Source organism: Malus domestica, chromosome 10 (assembly GCF_042453785.1).
Source record: "Malus domestica chromosome 10, GDT2T_hap1".
NCBI classification, from domain to species: Eukaryota; Viridiplantae; Streptophyta; class Magnoliopsida; order Rosales; family Rosaceae; genus Malus; species Malus domestica.
In genome coordinates, this window is record NC_091670.1 from 6,699,359 (window position 1) to 6,712,514 (window position 13,156).

General features: G+C 40.7%; 1 protein-coding gene across 2 annotated transcripts; it reads left to right on the forward strand.

The window, feature by feature from the left end:
* Positions 1–6,471: 6,471 nt before the first annotated feature.
* On the forward strand, positions 6,472–10,405 carry LOC103444873 (2-carboxy-1,4-naphthoquinone phytyltransferase, chloroplastic). Of its 2 annotated transcripts, XM_070806733.1 has the most exons (13): positions 6,472–6,664; positions 6,797–6,876; positions 6,988–7,065; positions 7,249–7,498; positions 8,156–8,259; positions 8,370–8,441; positions 8,568–8,706; positions 8,887–8,993; positions 9,079–9,178; positions 9,276–9,314; positions 9,414–9,524; positions 9,619–9,684; positions 9,901–10,405. In XM_070806733.1, the coding sequence occupies exons 2-13, from the start codon at positions 6,869–6,871 to the stop codon at positions 10,036–10,038; spliced, it is 1,212 nt and encodes a 403-aa protein (XP_070662834.1). In that variant the 5' UTR covers positions 6,472–6,664; positions 6,797–6,868; the 3' UTR covers positions 10,039–10,405. The 2 variants fall into 2 exon arrangements, with proteins under 2 accessions (XP_070662834.1, XP_070662833.1); XM_070806732.1 differs by lacking the exon at positions 6,797–6,876 and having other exon boundaries at positions 6,493–6,664.
* Positions 10,406–13,156: the final 2,751 nt, after the last annotated feature.

Here is a 13,156-nt window from a genome sequence, read left to right on the forward strand (position 1 = left end):
TGGGGATACCTTGCCAAATCTTTACCTACAAATGAGCTGTTGTCTATGATGATGGATTGAGGGATACCAATTCGGCAGATGATGTTCTTCCATATAAAGCGTTCTATGTCATTTTGAGTTGTGGTTGTCATGGGCTTTACTTCCACCTATTGGGTGGAGTAGTCAGTTGCCACGATCATCATGCATTTACCCCCAGTAGCGGGCGGTATTGGCCCTACCAGGTTAATTGCCCACTACATGAACTGTTAATGACTCATATGTGGGTGTAGTTCGATGGCAGGCATTGTTGGTACCGGCTTGTAGCATTAGCAGTGGTCGCACTTTTGTATTAACTCCTTAGCGTTTTAACGCATAGTAAGCCAGTAGTAGCCTACGTTAAGAGCCTTTTGTGTTAAAGATCGACATTCGGAGTGATTTCCACAAACGAATTCATGGATTGAACTTAGAACCCTCAGGTCGTTGGGAGACATTAGACAACGAAGATGTGGTTTAGTGTAAGATCTTCGAACGAGAATGTCGTTCCAATGTAGTAGCGTGCTGCCTTCGTTTGGAGTTTTCTAGACTCCAATCTTTTTATGGGGAGGGTACCATTGATCAGGTAGTCTATAATAAAATCTAGCCAGTTTGAAGTTGTACTAACCTGTGACACCTTCGCTACTGGCTCCGCCTCTATACTTGGTTTGTCGAGATAATCCACCGAAATAGAGTGTTTGAGTTGATGGTCGAAGGTGAAGCCTAGGCCGGCTAGCACGTCCGTGTGGGCGTTGTCTGCCCGCATAACTTAAATGAGGGTGTAAGTCTGAAACACCTCAAGTTGCTTTCGTACCTTCTCTAGGTATTACTCCATCTTCAGAAGTTTTGCCCTGTACTCTCCAGTAATCTGGCTGGTGATTAGCTGGGAATCAAAATGAATTACAAGCTTTTTCACCTTTAAGTCTTTAGCCATTCGGAGGCCTACTAATAGGGCTTCGTACTCTACTTTGTTGTTGGATGCTTTGAAGCCTAGAGTGATAGCTTGCTCGAGCATTGAACCGTTTGGGGTGATAAGGACCACGCATGCTCCCAAGCCCTTGTAGTTGGATGTGCCGTAGACGTCCAAATGATAGAAGTCTCCATCGGGTGAGGCAAGCGTGGCTAGGGAGTGCTTGGTTACTTCCGGGGCATCGTTGGATCACTCTGGTTACGTCATCTAAGCTAGGCATAAATTCTGCTATGAAGTATCTAGTCAAGTTCCAATGCCCATTTCATTACTTTTTTAGGTCTTGGAAAGCTCTTTCGCACTCATCATCTCATTTGTCTCGTTGTGCTCTCTTAATTGCTTTGAAAAAAGGCTTGCATCGATTGGTGAACTGCAAAAGGAAACAGTTGAGTGCAGCTGCTCGTCCGGTCAAGCTTTAGATCTCCGGGTTACTAGGTACCCTAAGAATCTGCCTGAAGATACTCCGAATGTGCATTTGGTGGGATTGAGCTTTATCTTGTACTTTATAAGGATGTCGAAAGTTTTCGCCAAGATGCCGATGTGGTATGATCGCTGCTTGCCCTTCACCATGATGTCGTCAACGTAGACCTTCATGGTTACTCTAATTTGCTTCCTGAACATCATGTTTACCAGTTGTTGGTAAGTTGTTCCCGAGTTCTTGAGGCCAAAAGGTATGACTTTGTAGTAGTATGTGCCTCACTCGATCACGAACGTGATTTTCTCTTTGTCGGGCTCGTGCATGGCTATTTGGTTGTGGCCAGAGTATGCGTCCAAGAAACTGAGCAGCTGGTTCCCGGAAGTTGAATCTACTAGTAGATCGATTCGAGAAACTGGATAAGGATCATTTGGGCATGCTTTGTTGAGATTGGTGTAGTCCACACAAACCTTCCATTTGCCAATCTTTTTCTTCATTACTAGCACAACGTTGGCTAGCTATACTGAGTGTGCTACCTTTTCTATAAATCTGACTTTCAATGGCTTGTTGATTTCTGCTTCAATGATCACCACTCATTCGAGTGCAAAATGTATTCTCTTTTGGATCGTCGATTTAGCAGCGGGGTCGACGTGCAACTAGAGGCAAGCTATCTTGGGGTTGATGCCAGGCATGTCAGAAGGTGACCATGCAAAGATGTCACGATTTTCCCTAAGGGAAGACATGAGTTCTTCATTTTCCTTTGGGATCGAACGTGAGCCGATTCTAGTAGTCTTCTCCAGCTGCTAGGGATCAAGAATGATGTGCTCAACGTCATCTTCAGGTTTCCATCCCGTTTCGTTTGCTAGCGCATTGATTTGGACACTATCTTCTTGATTCGTTTGTTGTGATTGTTATTTGGTAACTTCATTGTCCTTTTGGACCTTGGCAGCCTCTACAGGTGTAAAAGTCTTGTTTTTTTACTCATTCAGTACTTACACAATGCATTATCGAGATGTGGCCTGGTCAAACTTAATTTCTCCGACTCCTTATCCCAGGATACGGAATAATATTTTTTGATACTTGATAAAGGTTACGGCATCTAGCTTTATCAGCCAAGGTCACCCTAGAATCCCATTGTAAGGAGACTGGTCGCTTACTATCGTGAACATCTGTTTTGAGACAACTGGCGGTGTTCTCACGTCATGTGTAATGTTACCAATGGCAGTCGAGGTGTGTCCGTTGAATCCGGTAAGTACCTCCGCTCGGTGTCTGTGCTTTCCAGGCCCATCTTCTAAATTACTGAGAGCTAAAATAGGTTAACCACACTTCCGTTGTTAACCATCATTTTGTCGCCTATAGTGTGGGCTAGTTGGACAGATACCACTAGTGCATCGTCGTGTGGGAAGTCAACACCTTCGACATCTTGCTCAATAAAGCCAACGATGGGTCTAGGTTGGGGGTTGACTGCCTGGACCTGAAAGACTAATAGAGCCTATTGGATCTTCCTCTTCATGGAGTTGTTGGTGGCCTCCAAGTGCTCGGATTTGACGAAAATGCCATTGATCCAGATTGTCTTGGTCGACGGCTCTTCGTTGGCATCTGTGTTTCTTCTAGGATATGCAACTAGCTTATCTAGGTACCTATCGACCTTGCCTTCTTTCACCAATTTTTCTAGGTAGTTCCTCCAAGTGCAGCAATCGTCAGTTATGTGACCAGGACCTCGATGGAATGTGCAGTATTTGGTGTGATCCAACTTCGAGGTATCTTCCTTTGATTTCTTCAATAGCTTGAACCATGGTTCATTCTTGATGTCATGAAGGTTTTGGTGGATCGGGATCGAGAACTTAGAGTAGTTCTTGGGTGTCAAGCCTCCTTTAGTTAGGGATCAGTCTATGCGCTTAGCCTCTTGCCTGCTTTTGTTGTTGTACTGCTTCTCGTCCTCCTTCTTTTGAACTACTGTCGATTATTTTCAAGGTTGCTCGGGTGCCTTTTTTACTTGACAAGCCTCGACCCAAAGTGCATGCTTATCTGTCAGAGCAAATGAGTCTGCCAGAGTTAGGTCTTCTTTTATGATCAATTCTCCAAACAGCGAGTGGTCTGTTGTGAGTCATTTTTGGAAGGCTGCACTAGTTATCGAGTCGTTGCATCCGACTATCTTTGCCTTCTCTGTTTTGAACCTCTTCATATAGTCACAGAGTGACTCCTTTGGGTTCTTCTTGATGTTGAACAAGTGGTTGGACTTCTTCTTGATCGAGCGATATGATGAATATGCTTTGGTGAAATTACGGATGGATTGTGGCAGTAAGGTGTGGAACCAATCTACGCTTCGTCTTATAGAGTGATGGCAAATATCTTACACATAAGAGTGTCGTAGTTTTGATAGAGGATCATTGCGCTTTGATAGTGCTTTAAGTGTCTCTCCAGGTCTCCATCTCATTTGAAGAATGTGAAATGTGGCATGTTGAACTTGCATGGAGGCTCTGCCTACTCGATCTCGTTCGTAAAATGTGACATACTTATGCTGGTCATGTCCCGTTGTAGTGTCTCGTCAGTGACCTCGTTGCATTGGAAATTACACAATCGCTCAGTCAGAAGCCTCTCTACTTTTTCTTGAATTTACCTTTGTTGGGGTAGCGGAGCTTTCGGCTGCCCCTGATCGTGACTGGCTGGTTTAGGCTGCTTTTTCATGTGTTTGGCTCGTCTATGCCTCTACTGCGGTGTATGTGGTATGTTCTTAGTAGGCAAGCGAGTTTCTTGCAGGCTGCCGGTTGAACTTGAGTTGGATTAAGTGACTACTTCTCTCTGTCCATCGTGTTGCCTACTCCGATGTGAGGTAGAAGATGCTTCTCGTGGGCCTAGTCATGAATGAACACTTCGCCTAGAAGGTTGCTCATGTTGATTATCGGAGTATGGCCTCAACCGTGAGTGTATGCTCGTCTGTGGGCTTAACTAAAAGTGCACGCTCCTCTACGTGCTAAGACGAGAGTATACATTATCTTGGGGGCCTAGTTGGGAGTGTACACCGCCCAAATGCTTAGTTCGTGGTTGGTCGAGAGGCTGATTTCCGTGATGCTGCTAGAGAGGTTTGTCGGCTGCCCTTGTCCTACTTCGGGACACCTCGTCTGAGGCATGCTACAAGAGCTGATTCACTAAGATCGTCTGTTGCGCGAGGGAGCTTATCAACTCTATGACTTGTCGAGACAAGTATTGTTTGCCCTTTGGGTTGGGAGAGCTTGGACGGTATGCATCTCTTTGAGTAGGGTAAGTGTAATGGACTCCAGATGCGAGATTTGAGTTGAGATATGTCAAATTTGTAGGGAAATAAGGTGAAAATACCTATGTTCAATCATCAATCTATAAATCTGAAGTCGGGACAGTTGAACCGATCTTAGACCAGTTTGGGTTGCTAAAAGGGCCACGAGAATAGGCTAGACCTAGGTCGGGTCACCGGCATGGGTTAGACTGTAGGCGTGGGCTGGGCTGCTAGAGTGCGTAGGCGCTGGGCTCCCCTTGGCGCGGCTTGGGCCTGCGGGTCTTGGGCCGCTGCCTTGGCAGTTACTGCTGCAGATTGGGCCTGCTTGTGATGAGCCGTGCTGGTCTCCCTTGTGGGGTGGGCTTAGGCTAGCTGCTGCAATGTGGCATGGACTTAGGCTTGCGGCTGCAAGGTGATGCCTTCACCGTGAGCTTAGGTCTCATTGTAAGCTACCACAGTGGTTGCTGCCGTTGGCATAGCCATGATGGTGCCCCGTGGGGATGGTGCCGCTCCACTCGTCGTCGCGTTGAGCCTTGTGGATGGTCGTGGTGGGACTATGCCTTGATCTCCTCGCTTGGTCCAAATCCTTGAACGTAGGAAGTTTTCGTTCGTTGTGGTTTCCGAATTTCTAGTCATTATACTTTTCTTTTACGTTTATTCAAAGAACTTTATAAAATAATAAATAAATAAAATCTAGAAATAAGAACGTACGAAAAATCTACGAATGAACGAGAAATGAGAAACTTTGAATGCGAGAGTCTTCTTCGAGCGTGTGAAAGAAGACTCTCAATGAAAGCACCAATTTGTGGATGCAAATTTCTGCCATCTTCTCCTTTGACGAAAATGCACCTGCAAAATAATAACACCTAATATTAAGGCCAAAAGCCTCATGCGCCCACGATGAATGAGGGGCTTTGGCCGAGAATCTTTGATGCCAAAGTTAGAATTCTAAAAAGAATGTGTTTAGAAGTTTGTGGGTAAGAAATGGCTTAGCTTTTTAGCGGGATAATAAGGCTATATATAGGAGAGTGACCGGCCCTATTTGAAGAGTAGTGGTCGGCCATATATGGTGTGATTGGGTAAATAATTGTAAGATATTATGTGAAATAATATCTTGCAATTAACATGACAATTAATCCTAAATTAAATAGGAGATTTAGGAGTTACCTTTCGAATAAGGATTTGATGAGGAGTGATGAGAGGGATTTAAATAATTACCATTTTAATCACCTTTGGCTTTTCCATGATTGAGCCGTTATTGTCCGTTGCATGCGCGTGGGAATCCTGGTGTGATTCGAGGGGAATTTTTGTACATTTTACCCAAAAGTCGACGTGTCACATCTATAATTTTCTTGATTATTTTTTGCTCCACAAGCAATTTTGTCAGATCTACGGAAAAATAATAACGATAAGTATAGGGATGCTACTGCATCTTGGTTCGTGGGTAATGAGTACAAATAAACTAGATTTCATAGCCTTCTTGGCTAGAGATTTTTCAGTGTGCTCATAACACAAGTCGGTACACAGTTTGTCATAATAGTACAAGTAAGGGAGCATTGAAAAATATTCTCTCCTTCATTTTACTATGACACGTGGTATAACGGTTTGTATTCCGTGTACATGAAAGAATCACGTGGTATAGCGACTTGTGTTACATGTACATGGAAAAATCTCTCATTGTTGACTAGGGATTTACATGCAAGTGTTTATTGGAGTTGATGTAAAAAATTGGAAAATATTGAAAAGTTTAGGACCAACTTGACAATTGCCTAAAACTTCAGGGATTTGAAAGTAGTGGTCAAAAAGAGAAATTAGACGTGGCAATGGGACAAACAGAATCAGACTAACGTTATCTTATCTCATGCATGCTAGATTTTGTTGGCGAGTCTAAAACCTCAAGACTCTGAACTCACTCTCCTTGACCAGAAAAGGACTCGATCAATTCTCAGATGATAAATGAAGTTGCGGAAGCCTTAACTCCCACCGCAACCGCAACCGCAACCGGCAGATTAGAGAGGTCGGTCTCTCTTTTTTGGTTTTTCTTCTGACTTTCGGAGATTTTTCTGCTATATTTGTTGTAAACTATTTGCTTAGAAAACATTTGACTGCATTTTTTCATTGTAAATGGGTGAATGATCTTCCACTTCAGCTGTATTGCTACGCGTACGCAAGTGAAAAAGCTTCAATCATTCAACTGGCTTTCTTTGATTAGTGTCTTTGTATGATCAGGTTGGTTGGTTCTTGGATGTGTATTTGTAAATTAACACTAATCTGATGACTTAATTAGTTTGTTCACTACTGCTGGCTTACCCCTAAACCCTAAGCATCTCTCTTGGATAGGTTCATGGCAACAACATTCTGTTATCTTCCCACGGGGTCTGGTCTCACAAAACTGAATGACTACCGTGTCTCCAAAAGGCGAGTTCTCGGCCTTATTTTCCATTGCTAAGTTGTGACCGAATCATTTTCCTCTTTGTTTTAGATTAGATCAAATATCGCTAGAATAAAATCAAATCATCGGATCAAAGAAAGAAAAAAATTAAATAGATGAAACTTCCCGAGAATCTCTGTATAATTGTACTGACATTTTTCATATCTCAGACCTTATCGACGCTTCGAAACGTTGTCTTGTTTCTCCTGTAATCCTCAAAAAGTTTTCCCTAGAAGAGAGGTAGAGGTCAGGCGGCAGTGGCAACATTGTGGACAGGCTTTTGTCAACAATAAGTCAGACTACTATTCTAACACCACCATCCACCAAGAAGAGGATAAGGAAGCGGATATTTCTAAAGCAACCTTGACATGGAGGGCGATCAAGTTACCAATATACTCCGTTGCTTTGATTCCTCTCACGGTGAGTTTTTCGGGTGATGCATACATCTCTCCGTTTCTACTAACATCATGTTAAGGTTTCAATTTTCTATGTATTTGTACATATATGGTTGTCAAGTCCGCAACTGTTGGAAATCCAGCTTCCGTTCTCTGTGTGCAGTATAATGGACTATACACACATCGGAAGAAACATAAACATGTTGAATGTGTGTGTAGCGGTGTTTTGGAGGAAGCATTGCATTTATAAAACATAAGACTGCATAACTAAAATAACTTTGGATATGTGAATCCCGAAAACTCCACAGAGCTCCTACACTATACTTGAGAACTCGTGTTTATGTAACTACTATTTTTATACGACACAGACATTCAGTGAGGGCACGTACACGAGATTCTGTAGAATTTTGTTCACGTTACAATTTTGACAGGTTTAAATTTTATATATTCCAGTTGTCTTCGCTGTAATTTATATCCTCCTTTGGATTTTGAAGTAGTACGCTACGCGGAGTGCTTCTAGCATATCTCTTCCTCTCTTAAAGTTACTGATATACTCTGCTTTTAATATAATGCAGTCATTTCTGTTACACCGTTGGCTCTGATCATCACTATGCTTGAAATGATATACACTTCCCCGCCTCTAACTATAGCTCGCTTCACCATGTCTTGCTTTCTTAAGCAGGTAGGTAGCGCAGCTGCTTATTTGCAGACAGGCATGTTTTCAGCTCAACGTTATTCTATTCTTTTGATTTCCTCGGTTCTTATCATCACATGGCTCAACTTAAGGTATACATCGTAATAATTTCGTAAGTGCATGCGTTTGGCTTTTAGAAATGTGTTAACTCCTTTCTTCACTTCTGCACCTTTAAAATTCATATTCGTTCATCAATTTGCAGCAACGATGTATACGATTTCGATACAGGAGCAGACATAAATAAGAAAGAATCAGTTGTAAATCTGGTGGGCAGGTAAGGTTTATGCTTCTTCTTTGTTGTATATTAATGAATTTAGTGTGTCTGCGCTTTCCTGCAATCTTGTGTCGTCGTTATGTCCAGTATTAATTTCCGATTTTGTTTTGCAATGTGTTTGGCAAGCCGTACAGGCACTCTTGTTTCTGCATACTTGCTGCTTGCTCTTGGCTTCTTGGGGCTTGCTTGGGTATCTGTTAAGGCAGGAAGTATGCGTGCAATATTATTACTCGGCTGTGCAGTCACTTGTGGTTATATATATCAGGTAAGTAGAATGCTGCATATGAGACCAAGTAAATTAATCTGAACAACAAATCTGTATCTTTGATGATCTTCTTTAGCAAATGAAAATTCGAGTCACATCTTTTGAAATTAGCAATTTTATAAATGGGGGTAAGCATTAGCTGAATTTTCGAAGCATGTTTCCTCTACTGCTGGGTTGCAGTGTCCACCATTTCGGTTAAGTTACAAGGGATTGGGAGAGCCGTTGTGTTTTGCAGCATTTGGTCCATTCGCTACTACCGGGTTTTATTTATTGCAGGGCAGCACAAGGTTAACTAACTTCGATAATGCCATGGATGTTGATTTAACCTTTTCTTGTCTTTGATACCCTTGTTAATATTGCTTGTCTTGACAGGGAAGTGATCCATCTTCCTTTCACCGGTTCAATTCTCTCCCTATCACTCCTTGTTGGCATTACAACGGCCTTGATCCTCTTCTGTAGTCACTTTCATCAGGTAGTTATCGTTTTCTATATTGAGAAATTTTGAGCTCTCCGGCTGGTTTATTAGCATGACAGTGTGTCGAAACTCACACAAATGTCATGTAACACAGATCGAAGGAGACCGGGCTGTGGGAAAAATATCCCCTCTGGTATATACACTTAACTGAGCTCTTATATGTTTAAACTTGAAACCTTAACGAGAACCACTTACCGTTGATCTTTTAATTTGTATGTCTATCGGTATACAGGTTAGGCTTGGCACCGAAAGAGGATCAGGGGTAGTGAAATGGGCAGTAACAGGACTATATGTTCTTACTTTCACTTTCGGTCTGAGCAGCGCTCTTCCTTTTACTTGTATCGTAAGTTATATCTAATTGGTGAAGTATACATGTGCCTAGTAGCTAGATTCTATCCTACATTTATAAGTCTGAGTTTGATCGCGGCTTCTTTCAGTTTCTCTGCTGCTTGACCTTACCAATTGCAAGACTGGTGGTTAGCTATGTTGAAGAAAACCACAATGTGAGTACGCAGCTAGCGTGGAACGCAGGATGCCTCGATTTCAAAATTCTCTTGGTTCTGTTGTAACTGTTATGTGTGATTCTACTGAAATTTGGCGCAGAGTGTCGTTCCTGTCGCTTCACTCATACATCGGTGTAGTGACAGGAACGACAACATCTGCTCATTTTATTCCGAGTGTTGCAGATTTTGATTACAAGAAATTTCTTTTTGTTACAGGACAAGCAGAAGATATTCATGGCGAAGTACTACTGTGTGAGACTGCATTCTTTGTTTGGAACTGCATTGGCTGCTGGACTCGTTGTGTCGAGAATGTTCCCTAAACTTAGCCTTTCCTCAACGTTTGGATTGTCATGAAGTTTTGCAATCGCAGAATCTGTTGTGTACGCACGAAGATATACCATTTTCAAAGGACTACGAGAAGTTTGCTTTGGCCAACTTGACTAAAAATAGGTGTGGAGAATAAATCACACATTGATGGGAGAGTGGATCTTTGCCTGAGTTTATAAGTAGTTGGGATACTCCATATTACCAATTGGTTTTGCGGTGGAACCTCACTTTTATTCATAGTATTAGAGCAGTTTGTCCCATCTATGAAGCTTAACGGCCACACGTGCTCCATGCCACCTCATTTGATTGTTCACATGTTTGGCTTAAAAATTCGCCACATGTGAGTTGGCGTGGTAATAATGAACCCCACATTGATGGGAAACCATATTGCCAATTGTTTTAGAGTGTTACTAAAACCACCCAATTGTCTTATTTTCCCACCCACCTTTTAATCAAAATGCTAATCACATAATTATCCTTTTAGCAAAAGACTTTTAAATTCACATATATAAATTTGTTATAACTTCAATTAAATAAACTAAAAGAGAATAAAGAAAAACTAAAACTAACAAAAGTAAAAATAAATCCATCATCCTCCCAAATCATCCACGATAGACACAACTATCAAATCCCTAATCATCCATTACCCTCCTCAGAAACAAACACCAACCCACTCTTCCTTTCAATTCTGGTACTACCACCTCCATCCTCTCCTCATTTTCCTCATAAATGAACAACGACGACAACCTAGATTTTAAAATCAAATCATACCCAATTCTAGTTGGAATAAATCAATTTGGAGCAATCTACCTTTGTATTGGAAAACTCCCATTGTGCTTCTCTCTTCCTTTCCCTTTGGTTTCTCTCTCTTTCCAAAGGAGATGCCGCCAAGCAGGTGTCAAAGGTTTTGGTTTTTGATGGGGGTGGAAGGAAGTTCTGTTGAGCTTAGGTAGTGGCAATTAAGGAACCATGAAGTTTTATTTTTATTTTTATTAACATATTAATATTATTATGGTGTGTGAAATAATATGGTAGTGGCAATTTAGGAATAATGGTGGGTGGAGAAATAATATTTTTTTATTTTTTTTATTTTTATGGTGTGTGAAATTGTAATGTAGGTGTAGAACAAGGAAGAAAAAATCGATAATATCGGCGAAATATCGCCGATATTATCGTTTTTTTAGAGATCCGAAATTTTTTTAACTATCCAAATGATTTTCGTCAAAATATCGCAATATTATCGATAATATCGCGATATTTTTAAAATTATCGATAATATCACAATATAATATTCAAAAATATTTTAAAATGTTGAAAATATCAACATATACTACACTTGATCAAAGCCCCAAAAGGCTAACCAAGTCATGATTTTCTCCCCGAGTGAATGAGCCTTTTATAGGCATTCTCGGCATGCTCACTGCCCTCTCTGGGCGATGTGGGACTCGACCAAGGAAAAAAAATAGAAATTTCGGCCGAAAATTCATACCCACTTTAAACGGCCATAACTTTGTCAAAACTCAACCAAATCAAGCAAGACAAAAACGAAAGTTGTAGCCCGCGAAGAGACGAAGAGAATGGTACCTCACACAACATCTGAATCGTCGTGGTTTGTCCGGAAAATGCCTCTAAAGTCACTAAGGTCGCCTGAAACTGGGTAAGATTCAAATGAGTATAACTTTTTCAATACTCAACGAAATTGAGTGAAACAAAAATGAAAGTTGTACTACTCGACGAGGCGAAGAGATTGATACCTTGCAAGCCGGCCAATTCGCCGTGGTTTGGCCGTAAATTGCCTCGAAAGCTACTGAGATCGCCGGAAACTGGGTAAGATTCAAATGAGTATAACTTTTTCAATACGCAACGAAATTGAGTGAAACAAAAAGGAAAATTGTAGCCCTCGAAGAGACGAAGAGAATGGTACCTCACACGACGTCTGACTCGTTGTGGTTTGGCCAGAAATTGCCTCGAAAGCCACTGAGGTCGCCGAAAACTGGGTAAGATTCAAATGAGTATAACTTTTTCAATACTCAACGAAATTAAGTGAAACAAAAAGGAAAGTTGTACTACTCGACGAGACGAAGAGATTGATACCTTGCACGCCGGCCAACTCGCAGTGGTTTGGCCGGAAAACCAAAACGTATTGCCTCAAGGGCTGGTACATGTGAACTTGTGACTCCAACTAGGTAAGAGCCAAATCTAATTTGGGACCTTCTATCCTATATTTGTGGACAACCATCAAATGCTAAAGATTAAACAAACATAATATGTTCTACTGCTTAGCAAAAAAAGCTACAAACCCTTTGCTTATCAGCAAAAAAAGACAAGTCTTTGCACTAGATATACTTTCAAATTACGTTGAGTAGCAACCTGATATATGTATTCGGACGAATTATAAAACAATTGACACACTCCTGACTTCCAAAATTCAATTCTTTTACTTTATATAAACTTGAAAAAACATAATCGGCATCCAAATTAAAGTTTAGTTTTATTCAATGTATTGATTTTCAATCGTTAATTGATATACTATAATTTGGAACTTCAATGCCTAGACGCATGCTTATGCGTAAGAAATTTAAAATGTCAAATTTGGCACATTAGTCTTCATCATTTTATTCACTTCCCTTTTTTTTTTTTTAATATCCTAAATAAAACCTCCAAATATTGTACTAATTCATTATATATAAATGATTATGGTGTGTTTAGACTTCTTTCATTAATTACTACATATTTTCTACACTCACAATGTTTGTCAGCTCGATATATAATCAACTTGATAATGATAAATCCATCATGCAATGCATTTCCTTCCAATTTTTTGTGATAAACTAATAGATAATTGACTAAATAAACATCCTACAAAGTTTCAATAAAAATTTCCAAGTTTTTCTTACAATTTCTGTGGTTTCCATGTAATTTTTATCGATATCGATATTTTACCGATATTTCCATCGATATTTCCGTGTTTTCGGACTACCGATATTTCCGATATTACCGATATTTTCTTCCTTGGTGTAGAAATAGGACAATAGGGTGGGTCTATCATCACTCTTGTTTTATAGTAGAACTCAACTTTCTTCATGAAAGATTTATTTTGAAAAACATGTTCATTTGAATAACATCTATAGCATGCAATTAACAA

What these genes read in the sequence shown, in the direction of transcription:
- LOC103444873 (XM_070806732.1), top strand. Translation starts at nt 6,597, where the DNA reads ATGATAAATGAAGTTGCGGAAGCCTTAACTCCCACCGCAACCGCAACC. An exon ending in CTTGTGGTTATATATATCAG is followed by an intron (nt 8,707 to 8,886) that starts GTAAGTAGAATG and finishes GCTGGGTTGCAG; the next exon opens with TGTCCACCATTTCGGTTAAG. An exon ending in ATGTTGAAGAAAACCACAAT is followed by an intron (nt 9,685 to 9,900) that starts GTGAGTACGCAG and finishes TTTTTGTTACAG; the next exon opens with GACAAGCAGAAGATATTCAT.